This window comes from Mustela nigripes, chromosome 3 (genome assembly GCF_022355385.1).
Source record: "Mustela nigripes isolate SB6536 chromosome 3, MUSNIG.SB6536, whole genome shotgun sequence".
Classification (NCBI taxonomy): domain Eukaryota; kingdom Metazoa; phylum Chordata; class Mammalia; order Carnivora; family Mustelidae; genus Mustela; species Mustela nigripes.
Genome location: NC_081559.1, coordinates 138,478,401 through 138,492,220, shown reverse-complemented (window position 1 = coordinate 138,492,220; position 13,820 = coordinate 138,478,401). Strand labels below are relative to the sequence as shown.

At 35.4% G+C, this 13,820-nt stretch overlaps 1 protein-coding gene across 1 annotated transcript in view; it reads left to right on the top strand.

The window, feature by feature from the left end:
- UBE2W (ubiquitin conjugating enzyme E2 W) overlaps nucleotides 1–13,820 on the top strand; it is an 82,521-nt gene that overhangs the window by 56,691 nt on the left and 12,010 nt on the right. Inside the window, exons 4-5 of the mRNA XM_059394731.1 lie at nucleotides 1,893–2,048; nucleotides 6,044–6,119. Coding sequence (XP_059250714.1) covers nucleotides 1,893–2,048; nucleotides 6,044–6,119 — 232 coding nt within the window. The remainder of the gene's footprint in view (nucleotides 1–1,892; nucleotides 2,049–6,043; nucleotides 6,120–13,820) is intronic.

Sequence of the window (13,820 nt, the reverse complement as noted above, 5' to 3'; positions counted from 1 at the left end):
AATTGTGGGTAGACTCAAAGTACGGAGCTGCAAGACCATTTAAGCAGTCATTTCCTTTTACAGAGAGCCCCCCCCCGCTTTTTTTTTTTTTTTTAAGCAAAAAGTGATGAAAAGGAGACTAGCACTGATAGATAAAATTGAGATTTAAATGGTAGGCTTCAAACACAGCTGTGCTAAAGTTGGGGATTGGGTGGTCTTCTGCAATCAGGCAAGGCAAGTAACTTGATATCTCTTACTTTGAGACTTATTTTTAGTTTTCAGCTTTATTTTAGCTCTTTTTAGTGGGAATGGAGGGTGCATGACCAAAATGTAAAGAAACAAAATATGCAAGTGTGTAAAGTCATTCCTTTGAGAAAAAAATTCCTTTTGTTTTCTTATATTGGCTTCAGCCAAGGAAACAAGTTCCATATATTAGTAGTATGTTTGAAATATTAGTGGACTCCTACATATATGAAAGAGTGCTTTGTTAAAATGTAAGTATTTGCGAAATTGAAATGAAGACAATTTTGTAGCTAGATACTTGAAAATAAAAGCAAAAAAACCAGTTTATGGTACTTCTCCGTAACATGTCCCATATTAAATGCTGACATACCTTACTCTAGCCACACTTATTTCACTGGCTGTCTTTTTTGTTCTTATATAAAGGGGGAAATAGGTTATGCCTAAAGCAATAAATACTTCATCAATTTCTGATATAACTGAAGGTGGGGTTTCTTCTTAGTAAGATTTTGTTGTGTATTCAAGTGTGAGGGAGTTTTAGGGCTGAGAGAGATACATGTAAGTCTCATTTGGGAACTACTGGTTAATATTTGATGAGCTTTATAAAAATCCCACCATACCTACTGAATCAGTATCTGTGAAAGTGGAGCTCTTGCATTTATATTTTTACTCAGATCTTCAGGTGATTTTTTTTTTTTCTTAAGGTCAGGAGTTAGTAATTACTATTAACAACAGAGTAAAAATGTTAGATCTTACCACAGAACAAAATACACATAAAGATTGGTGGATTAATTTTTATATCAAAATAAGTAATTTTTATGAGGTAAAATATAAACAGCCTGAAATATTAGACTTCAGTGTCTTTGTCCTAGTTTGGGCTGTGCTTACAGGTTCTTTGGGATGTATGAATTCAGTCTTCTCCCTGTTCAGATGCTTAGGGTAGATATGTTTAAGAAACACTACTATGGGATACTTAATGAGTTATTAGGGCAAAGGAAGGAATAATAGATTTATTACCTTACAGTTAGTGTGGTGACAAGGTGGAGAAAGGAAAAACTGTTAGAAGAATTGAGTAGAAAAAAAGGCAGAGAAAAACTTGACCCATTCAAACTTTTTTTTGTGTGTAGGCACAGTTATTTGAGGATCACTAAGTAGTAATGTGTATGTATCATAATGGATGAGCAAGTTTAGAGGAGATGGTATATATAAATTATTTCCTTTTGCACATAGCACCTTAGGTGGTAGCATTGTTACGGGTGAAAGGGGTGTTCTTGTCACATGTAATTCATATTGTCTCAAAATTGAATACTTTTGTATTTCTGTATGCAGAGAGCAATGAGTAGAATGTGAAAAGACATAATTGTCTTTATTGGGCTAAAAATGCATGGTAATTTATAAATTTTTAAAGGGATTTGTGAAAAATAGCTGAAATAAAAAAAGAGATGACCTGGATTTTTTCTCTGTATGTTCCATTCCCTACATCCTCATTCACACAGTGAAACCAGTACTTTGTGGATTGATGAGAATAAACAACAAGCAGTTGTTTATCTTGTTTCTGGCACTTACTTTATTTGTTTTTAATTGATTTTTAAAATAGTAAGTTCTATGGAGAATATTTTATTTCTTGGTAATAGAGAATATTTGAGTGTTAATGGAATTTTATTCTTTCTTAGGTCATGTTTACTGGTGAAAATATTCCCGTTCATCCTCATGTTTATAGCAATGGTCATATCTGTTTATCCATTCTAACAGAAGACTGGTCCCCAGCGCTCTCAGTCCAATCAGTTTGTCTTAGCATTATTAGTATGCTTTCCAGCTGCAAAGAAAAGGTAGGACTTCTCAGAATTATTCCAGGTAATATCTCTTTTTTTAGTTTAGGTAGAGAAATTATTTATAATTTATGTGAAGGAAGACTTAATGCCTTTTATTAAGAAGTTATGGGTAATATGCTTAGTAACGGATTAGAAAATTACTTCGATAATCTTTCATGCCATGTAGAAGTCAGACATTGTTTTATATTTCTTAAACAGAAAATTTCTGCAGATGTTCTCAAATAATTTGAATTTTATTTCTGTAAGCATGCACAAGGTAGAAGTGTACAAGAAATTCTCATTTCTAGATTTCACAGTGGAAAGTCCCAAGAGCATGTTTCCCTTCTCCCCTCTGCTGGCTCCCACCCTATCAGCCTCTTTTGGGGAATTTCCCAGGAACCAGAGCTTTCCTATCATGCTTGATCATCATGATTAGGTTGAAAGAGAAAGGTTAAAGACCAGCAGAATTTTCAGGACTTTTCTTCTCATTCCCTTTTTTTTAACCACAGATTCTGTCTGATGGAAAGGTAAAAACACCAGAAAGAAAAATCACATGAGTTAAATTTAGGATACCCTTGTAAAGTATCTAAATCCTGTGTGCATTTCTGGCCCTCTTGTGGTTTCTGCCTGAGAGTGAGTGTGTAGCCCAGTGTTCATGTATTTCTCTATTTTAAAGCCTCTTTTCTTCATGAGGTTTTCCTTTTGTATCGGGTCTGAAGGAGAACAGCTTTACTTTACAGATTAGGGGTCTGTGTAATAACAGCAGCTTTTCCCCCCTGTTTTCTTGAAATTGAACTCTCATTTTTACTAAATTAGCATTTAGAGAACTTTAAATTAGTTTTTAGAGAACTTTAAGTAGTTTATTTTTAAATGATAGGTTATCTAGGCTGAAACACTCTAAGCCATTGTTTGCAAACTGAATTTCTTGAAATGTTAGTTTTATAAGAAGTTTCTTGGTGTTAGGTTTAAAAAAACAGATTCTTTTTTTTTTTTTTTTTTTTTTAAGATTGTATTTATTCCTTTGACAGAGACAGATCAGAAGTAGGCAGAGAGGAAGGCAGAGAGAGGAGGAAGCAGGCTCCCTGCCAAGCAGAGAGCCCGATGCGGGACTCGATCCCAGGACCCTGAGATCATGACCTGAGCTGAAGGCAGAGGCTTTAACCCACTGAGCCACCAGGCGCCCCCCCAAAAACAGATTCTTTTTGTTCAAAGAAGCATGGGGAAATAATGGTTTAAATTGAATTTTTAAATTACAGTATTAATAACATTAATATGCAATCTATATACCATAAAAGAATGTAAGAAACTTCTGTCAGTTAAACTGTGACAGTTAATACATGTTAAAAGGTATGTATCCCCATTCAGGAATATTAAAATATGCAGAAAAACATACATCTTTGAATAGTTGCAATAGGGTACACATTATCTTACTGTAGTGTTTTTTAACTAACTTTGCCTATGGGCTTTCCTAGGTTGCATTTTAAGGCTGCACTTGAGCTTTTGTTAACCTTGAGGGCTTTGAAAACAAGTCTTATTTATTGCTTCCATGTTTTCTCTGCTTCTACCCTCTTCTATCCTCTACACTTCTACCCTCTACACACACGTAACTTTTAAATTTTAGGTATAGAGTAGAGCAGTTGAGGTGAACACCAGTGATGTGTGCACATAACTCTTATAGGTGCCTTTTAATGATTAGTGCTTTGTTTACATTTAATGTAATGATTTACAATAAATAAGTAAATAAATAAATGTGATGACTTACTATTAAAAACTAGAAAATGACTATATTCTCCATTTCCTTTATCCTTTTCTAGTCTTCTCTCATCCCCCTCACATTTCAGTTGTCTACTACTAGTTTTTCCTGCATAGTTAGTATAAGCCTTATTACTCCATTTAAATTATTGGTAAGTTATATTATATAATACGAACTAAATTATATTTAACCAAGATAGTAATTTGGAAGCAATTCTGGCAGCATTAGTTCTGTGAAATGCAGTAAAATTCTGTATATGTTTATTAGGAACCTAGTAAGTACTGTTTCTACTGTGCTAATAAGTACTAGGTTATAAAGATGAAGAGGAAACTTGTTTTGGAACTGAAGGGATCTAGCTCCAAATAAGCTTTTAAAAGTCTTCTAACCACCCACCAAAAACTTTTTTCTTTTCTTTTCTTTTTTTTTTTTTTTATCTTAACATTTATATTCAAAAACTTTTTTAAAACAGGCGAATTTTATTCTGTGGTCAATGTGGTTCTATGAGTTTCACTTAAATATTTGACTTGAATACAAATTTTAATTTTTAGTATAAGTATTTGGGAACTTTGATTTATTCATAATTCTTTGATTCCAATTTTCATTTTCGTAGTCAGGGATGTTTTCCTCAATTGAAGGCATTTAAATCCATCATGTCAGGTAGATTTCAGTAGATTAAAAGTAATTTCTGATATTGAGAAGTCTTTCAGTAATCTACCATATATTCTTTGTGCCCTTATAATACAGATAGTCCAAACTTTCTAGTTTGTATTCCATCCCTAAAACAATTTTGGTAATCCATCATTTTATATAGAACCAAATCTATATAAGAACCAAATGTCTGTGATCTCTTACCAGTTTGGTTATATTCTTAAGCACATAGAATGAGTGTTTTTTTCTTCCTTAATTTTTTTTTTTTAAAGATTGGTTGTTGGTTTTGTTTTCTTTGTTTTTGAAGATTGGGTTCTAACCAGTATACAGAGAAAATGAATTTATGAAGTTATTTGTTACAGTGGTAGCAATTTATTCCACATTAACACAGATTATGGCTTGCAGGACAAATAGCGTTGTCCTGCAAATTGCAATAGGGTAGCAAGTTGCTAGCAACAGATGATCTATTCTTTAAAGTAGTCAGGCATCTATTTTCATGATACTTTTTCAGATATTTTCTCAAACTTTATCAGCAGGGTAATCTTTGGGTAGTTTAACATAAACTCTACTCTTCCCTTTTCTTAAGTTACTATTAATATTAACTTGTAAGGGCATTATTAGGCTCAATTAAGATCAGAGTTCTGTACGTGAGTTGTAGAAGTGCCAGGTAGATGCCTGTTTCCCTACCTGCTGTCTAGGCAGTCCTACTCACTATTGGTTTTTGGTTGGACTTATCTACTAACCTGTGCTCAGTAGCTTTAATACAAATTTGACATGTTTCCATATTTTTGTAGAGACTCACAGTATTTCTTTCTTTTTTTTTTTTTTTTTTATTATTACTTATTTGATAGAGATCACAAGTAGTCAGAGAGGCAGGCAGGGAGAGAGAGGAAGAAGCAGGCTCCCTGCTGAACAGAGAGCCTCTTGCGGGGCTTGTTCCCAGAACCCTGGGATCATGACCTGAGCTGAAGGCAGAGGCTTTAACCTACTGAGCCACTCAGGCTCCCTGACTCACAGTATTTCTCATGTCTGGTCAGTCCAACAGTTTTCAGGAAAATTCCCGTCCAAAATTTATCTTCATTGTTGTTGGCATCACTATTTCTGCTGTAGCTCCCTTGCAGAACTGCCATATGTATGTAATACCGTGCTAGTTGGGCATATATATGGCAGAAATGCCAAGATAGCTTTCTCCCCTTTTTCCTCATATATTGTTTGCAAACTGAATCCTTTGGTCTGTCCTTGGTGATGTTTACCTTACTGGAGGTTTATAAGTTGCTATTAATTTCTCAGACAAACTGAGTTTAGATAGACTTTTCTGGTTTTTAATTAGATAAAATAAATGGAACCAAAATTCCTTAAAACCTAATGCTGCCACTTTGGGTTAATAGTCATTCTCTAGTAATCCCACTGGAACCTAATCCAAATCACATATACATGCCCCTGTTTTTATTTACTTTTTAAGTTTCAGTGTCAAGGGTCTACTTTTCCTGGAATATATTATTTCAGTTGCGCCACATCAGCATTTATATTGTTTTTAGACAATGTAATAATTCTGCTAAGGTTTTTTCTTCCATTTTACAACTTCTCTTATTTAAACTCCTTTTGGTTTCAGAGACGACCACCAGATAATTCTTTTTATGTTCGAACATGTAACAAGAATCCAAAGAAAACAAAATGGTGGTATCATGGTAAGCACAGTTTTATTTTAGAATAATAACTTCATAGCATTTTGGTTTGAAGGATTATATATCTGTTTGCTTGCAGTAAAGAAAGGAATATATAACTAATGTAGTTTTGTAATATGGAGAAGAGTCTTTAAAATGTGAAGCCATTTAAAGGATATGTTGGACTAGATTTTTAATGGAGCACATAAAATCATGGCTACCATACAAGTAAAATCTAAAATTGCTTTAACATTCTGAAATGCTACCATTTTATTACTTTAAAACGGGTCCTTAATAATCTCCAGATGGAATTAGTTATTGTGAAACCTATTACTTGAAATAGAAGTTTTGATGTCTTTCGAAATTAATCTGGTACTGTACTTAGTGGCAGGAGGGGGATCACATTGTGAGAGATGGCCCATTTAATTAAAGAAAGCTCTTCCTGTTCTAATAGTCCTCAAAAATTTGTGTTTTCTTATGACTGTAGCTATATGAGTACAGTATTCTCACTAATGTTATTTTATTGTTTTTGTTGGGAGAGTGCTAATAGCTTTATAATTGAAAACTGCAAGCATCTTTTCTAAACTGACCTCACTGCCTCCCTAAAGAGGTGTATTTGAAATTCAAAACAAAATTTTATATTCCTCAATGTTCTTTTTGAAGTGCGTGAACAGAAAATATCCGCTGTGATTTTTGTATCCATAAGAGCATTTCCCTTATTTTTCCTTTATAAATGTTAGTCTAATAAGAAATTAGAATTGACAGAGCTAATTTATAGGAATATGGCCTTTCCCCCTTACCTTTGTGAAACTTGTTAACTGAGTTAGTTTGAGTCATTTAACAACTTCTTAAATTATAAGAGTTCTGTTAGGTGTTGATAAGTGATGATTAAAATCAACATAGCACTACATCAGCAGTTACAAGTTAGAAAACACAGTGAAAGAATGCCATTTTTGAGAGCCAACAGATAAATATTCCAGCTAATGTTAATGACAACTATAGATGATCTAGAAGAAAAATGACGAAACTTGGAAGAGCTATGAAAAAATAAAGATATTTGATGACAAACCAGTATTATAGAAAAATGTATAGTCTTTACAAATTACAGGTTTAATATAACTTAGTAAAATTCCAGTGGAATGATGGGTGGGTGTTTCAAAGTTTGGGGAAGACTAATAGGCAAGAAGAGCTGTTTGGATTTTGAACTAAAGGATAATGAAGGAGAATTGGTCTACCAGATACCAAAACATATTAATGCAAGAGTAGACATCAAAATAGAATTACTTTCTATTTGTATTTGTATTTCTATTTTTTATATGTAAGATTTGAATATATAATCAGTTGGATGTCACAAAACCGATGAGGAAAAGACTAGTAAGTAATCCTGTTAGGAACTTGGTAATCATCTTGGGAAAAAAAATATTTAAATTTTTACTTCATATGTAAACTCTTCCTTGTGGATTGAAATTTTTTTTTAAGAAAACAAAAAAATGTAATTTTTTTTTTTTTAAGCTGAGTATCAGTTCGGATAAAGGAAGAATTTCTGAAGTTAAAAGGAATCAGAAATTAAATAGTTGTATGGAAATTTAAACCTTTTAGAAGACCTTTTATTTATTTATTTATTTATTTATTTTAAAGATTTAATTTATTTATTTGACAGGCAGTAAGAGAGGGAGCACAAGCAGGGGGAGTGGGAGAAGCAGGCTTCCTGCTGAGCCGGAAGCCCGACATGTGGCTCCATCCTAGGACCTAGGCTGAAGTGTGACACTTAACAACTGAGCCACCTAGGCACCCCTGGAAAAATCTCAAAGCACAGTCAGCACAAGGTTTAAAAATGTGAAAAACAATTATAGCTTATTAAAAATAAAGACCATTTATGAAAATTGCTTAACATAATACATACAATTAAAAGTATAGACCAAAAAGTTCATAGTAAAGTAATTACAGATTTAGTATTTTGAAACTGTTATTGAATTGCAGAGTTGAGTAAAATGAGTGCAGTGCCAGAAAAGAGTAAAGGGTAGAATAAAACAGTACTCTCCTATTTGCTGTTGGTATAGCAAGTTCAGCAATATTTAACAAGCTTAAATTTAAGATTCAAGGCTTTTGTCTCAGTGACCAAACTTCTGAGAATCCATCCTAAGAAAATCTGATTAGATTTACAAATACAAATTATGATTAATCATAATCAAATTATGATTATTCTGGTTCAGGTCCCAGTCCCAGGATTTTCCTAAGAAAATCATCTTTAAAACAAGAAGTGTTTTATACAGTGGAATGTTCAGTGGAGCATTATAATATACTTTATTTCTTATCCCCCATGTGCTATTTTTCTGGAATGAATCCTGCACAGGCACATACAAAAACACCCTCCTGCCTCAACCAGTCCTTGCCCTGCACACACCCTCTTGGGAACTCTTTCACCAAAGTCTTGCTGATTACTTTCTCTTTGAAAGAATCTAATAAACTGTATTACTGTGCTTGGAATGCTGGTTTTGTTTTAGTTTTCAAGATATCCTCAGGTAATTCTGATGGAGCTTGTCACTTGAGAACTACTGTTTCAGGGATCCTGAGGTATAAAGGGACAGCTTTCTGTATAAAATGAATTAATAATCAGACTTAATTCTTTCTGAGTACTGAAAGTCTGCTAAAACACTTAACAAGACCTACAGCCCTTTACTTCAATTTACATTGCTGGCTTCTCATTCTTTCTCATCTTCTTGCCTTTTAGGACCAAAAACCAAACTGCCTCTTCTCTCTGTGCCCTTCTGAGGAGCCCTTCTGAAAAAAAAAAAAAGAAAGAAAGAAAGGGAAAAAAATTGAATGTCACAGATCCTTTGGTCTTAGCATAGAAAGTTCCCAGATTCATAAAACGTTAGGATCAATCGGTCAAGAATAATGACAAACACAGCTAAATCAAACATTTTTTAAAGTGTCAAAGTTCTAAAGATAGTATAGTTACTCTTTTCCAACCCAGCTTCACTAATAATAGAAAAATCCCCCATTGTCTTTTCCATAGTGTTTTTATTTTTATTTTTATTTTTTTTTAAAGATTTGATTTATTTATTTGACAGAGATCACAGTAGGCAGAGAAGCAGGCAGAGAGAGGGGAAGGGAAGCAGGATCCCCACTGAGCAGAGAGCCCGATGCAGTCCTGGATTCCAGGACCCTGGGATCATGACCTGAGCCAAAGGCAGAGGCTTTAACCCACTGAGCCACCCAGGTGCCCTTCCATAGTGTTTTTAAACCACTGGAGTTTTGTCTACGGCCATACCACACTGAATGTACCCGATCTTGTCTGATCTCGGAAGCTAAGCAGTGTCGGGCCTGGTTAGTACTTGGATGGGAAACCACTGGAGTTTTCTAATAAAACTTGAGAGGAAATTGTCTTGGAGTAATTAATTTTAAAAATACATTCATTTGGGACACCTGGGTGGCTCAGTAGTTAGGTGTCTGCCTTCAGCTCGGGTCATGATCTCAGGGTCCGGGGATCGAGTCCTGCTCAGTAGGGAGCCTGTCTCTCCCTCTGCCCTCCTCCACCCCCCGCTTGTATGCATTCTATTTCTCTCTCTCTCTCAAAAAAAAAAAAAAAAAAACACCCTTTATTTTGAAAGTGTAACCTTCTTTACCATTCTGTCCTGTCCCGATGTTAGATAGTATATTCCTGTTTTTTCCCCTTTCCTTCCTCCCTAGTAGGGAAATTTCAGAAAGATTACAATCTTTCAGGCCCTCTGATGCTCCTTTTTATAGTTGAAAGGATTTATGAGAAGTCCTTTCTCTGAGATTATTCCCAGAATTTTTCGTTATGTGCTTTTGATAAGAAATGGAGAAAGGTCACATAGTGAAACTAGAAATATAAAATAAATTCTTTAAAATAAAATACACTTCATATAAGTTTTTTATGGTAGTTTTTAATCTATTAACTAAGAAATTTTTTACTTTCATGACTAAAGTAGAAAAGCCTTTTAGTAGTTTAAGCTATTAAATTTTCCACCTTAGCTCAGAAATACCAAGAGGCTTTTCAAACTAAATTGCCCCCCCTTTTTTAAAGATTTTGTTTATTTATTTGAGATAGGGAAAGAGCGAGTGATGGGGAGAGACAGAAAGGGAGGGAGAAGCAGACTCCCCACTGAGCAAGGAGCCCAACATGGGGCTCAATTCCAGGATCCTGGGATCATGACCCGAGCCAAAGGCAAATGCTTAACCAACTGAGCCACCTAGGCATCCCCAAATTAGCCTCTTAATGTATAATAGTCCAGGGTTTGTGTAAGAATTCATTTTATTCAATAAACAGATTAAAAGTGTCTCCCTCCCCTCTCCCCCCGGTACAAATTAGCCATCTTAAAAGGACTGAATAATATTTCAACTAAATTATGATTATTAAATTGTTTTCATTTACAGATAATTCTGTTTAAAACATCCCAGTTTATTGACTTACGGTGATTATTCATATCTCAATATGTTTTTCTACTCATGCTTGGATCTTGCATATCTAAATCATTCCTTTCCCAGAATCCCCCTTTAAGTCAACAGTTTGCTCCAGGAGTGACCCTCATATGAAATCAAGCGCACGTAATACTAGTTATACTTTGACATGATAGAGCAACTGCTCTTTCATAAAGGGGACTGGGTGTAGACAATCTTCCTTGAACTTTTCCTCCATCTTTAAAAAACTAAAGCATTTCAGCTGTGTAGCATATATTATCTTTGCCTTTATACATTTCAGAGTGAGTTATAACAATGTGAAAAATAGCTCACGTTGGCCTTATATTTGAAATTGGAAAATCTTTTAAGTCATGCTAACTCATAAAGCAAAACGTGTCTGCTCTGTTTTTGATCTTTCCAGATGTCAGCTTATGTTTTTCTGTTTAGCTGCTTTAGTTCCAAAAAGATCTTCATGGATTAATCATATTCTCCTTACAACAACAAATTATCAAGAAATATGGACTCTTGTTATTTCTTAGCATCATCTAATTCTGAAAGGGGATTATAAGGTCAAATCAGAGTCCTGATGTGACCTGCAGACCTTAATAAAAAGATCAGAGACTGAGCAAAGTCTTGCTTGGAATTAGATGAACTCACTGAAACACTTAACATTTCAGTTTTTATAAGCCAAGCAGAATTATAGCCCTCAGGTACAAGCTCCATAGTCCTGTGTGGTGCTAACCAACATACTTGGGTCAACATGGGTAAGAGTGTTTCTCAGTATTTGGAATCAAAGAGGCAAGAGAGGTTTGGGTTTAGATTCGTAATATCTGTGTGCTTCAGAGAGGGCTTCCTGGATGCAGGATGGATGCTCTATTAATGAAAAACAGTAATTTGGCAATTCAGTAGATGTCCTGGTTATAGAAGAGTAGGTTTCCACTGATACACCAAAATTGAGCTGCCAAATAACCAATGTTAAGTTCTTGTGAAAAAAGTCTCTTTCAACTTAAACTATCTTCCACATTTTTGGTATATCTTGAAAATGTAGACCAGGGGCACCTGGGTGGCGGCTCAGTGGGTTAAGGCCTCTGCCTTTGGCTCGGGTCATGATCCCAGGATCCTGGGATCGAGCCCTGCATCGGGCTCTCTGCTCAGCGGGGAAGCCTGCTTCCTCCTCTCTCTCTTTGCCTGCATCTCTGCCTGCTTGTGATCTCTGTCTGTCAAATAAATAAATAGATAGATAGATAAATAAATAAAATCTTTAAAAAAAAAAAGAAAAGAAAAGAAAAGAAAATGTAGGCCAGTCAACTGCTACCCTACTGTTACTTGTGGTATCATACCGTAGGCATTTCTGTTTGCATTTCTTTTCTTTTCTTATTTTTTTTTTTAAGATTTTTATTGATCTGTTTGACGGGGAAAGATTACAAGCAGGCAGAGAGGCAGGCAGAGGGAGGTGGGAACCAGGCTCCCTGCTGAGCAGAGAGCCTGACACAGGGCTCCATCCCAGGAGCTGAGCTAAAGGCAGAGGCCTAACCCACTGAGCCACCCAGGCGCCCCTGTTTGCATTTCTTTTGAACTTCTCTCTATCTCCTATTAAACTGTAAAAAGTTATAGATATCGGGCGCCTGGGTGGCTCAGTGGGTTAAGCCGCTGCCTTCGGCTCAGGTCATGATCTCAGGGTCCTGGGATCGAGGCCCGCATCGGGCTCTCTGCTCAGCGGGGAGCCTGCTTCCTCCTCTCTCTCTGCCTGCCTCTCTGCCTACTTGTGATCTCTCTCTGTCAAATAAATAAATAAAATCTTTAAAAAAAAAAAAAAAAAGTTATAGATATGTGAATACATACTCCTTATTGTTACTTTGAGTTTGCTATCAACCTGTTCTCCAGAATTTTATTACTTTTACAGTTTCTATTCACTAGAGGGTTAAGGTCATATCTGCCTTGGAATACAAATATTCTGTGTTGTAAATTTAGCCAGAGGCCCATATGCTTTGAAAAATCAATTAAACACAATAGGTTTAAAAATAAAAAATTGGGGCGCTTGGGTGGCTCAGTGGGTTAAGCCACTGCCTTTGGCTCAGGTCATGATCTCAGAGTCCTGGGATCGAGTCCCGCATCAGGCTCTCTGCTCAGCGGGGAACCTGCTTCCCTCTCTCTCTCTCTGCCTGCCTCTCCGTCTACTTGTGATTTCTCTCTGTCAAATAAATAAATAAAATCTTTAATTAAAAAAAAATTTTAAAATTAACAAAGGGTAGTAACCAAAATAAGTATTTGAATAGACAACTCATTTCAGCATACAAAGGGGCTGAGGAATTGACCTATAGTTCAGGGCTAGAATGGTCCATAGAAAACAAATGTTATACAGTTTAGTACACAAATGAATGAATGAGCGTCAAAGTTTAAAATCATACAATAGACATAATTGCGCTTGAAAAAGATAAAAAGTATCTTTTTATGGGACCATAAAAATACTTCAATAAGATAGATAATAGAATTCATTAATAATATGATCCATCTGTTTCCTAGCATCCAGATTAAACATACACAACTTGGTTTCATAAGTGATTGCTTTCCACAGATGGCAGTACTGATCTAGTTCCTGAAGCATTTTCCTTAACGTGATACAAAATTGAGCAGTATAGCTCAAGACTGTAATTGAGTATTGGCTTCAGAAGACTAGGCTTACAGGAAATAGATTGGCATGATGTTTAGTTGTTACGTCCAATAAACTGTTAAGTTTATAAATTTGGGGAGGAGTAGAGAATATCTTCTTGTTTTACAAAACTGTAGACTATTTTGGTTCCATTCAGCTGGAACATTTACTATAAAAATTCTAAGGATTATTAGGTGATAGGAACACAGTCATCTCAGACTAGTATTAACAAAATTTCCTGCCTTATAGCTGTCCATAGAATTACCTAATTATTTGTGAACTTTTTTTTACATTTGCAGTACCTTTTAGGATTAGAGAATCACTTTCTAAATTTCTAATTCCAGATTTTACTCAGTCTAGCAGGTTTTTTCCTTTTATTTCTTGCTGGATAACAATTCTGTTGTCTTCTGTGGAATCTTTCTTAGTTGATTCATAAAAGCAAACAAAAAAACCTTTAATTCCTAAAACTGCTGAGATACAAACCTATGTGTAAAGATTTAGTTTAGGGACGTCTGGGTGGCTCAGTTGGTTGAGCAGCGGCCTTTGGCTCAGGACATGATCCCAGCGTCCTGGGGTCAAGTCCCACATCAGGCTCCTTGCTCATCGCGGAGCCTCCTTCTCCCTCTGCCTCTGCCTGCCACTCTGTCTGC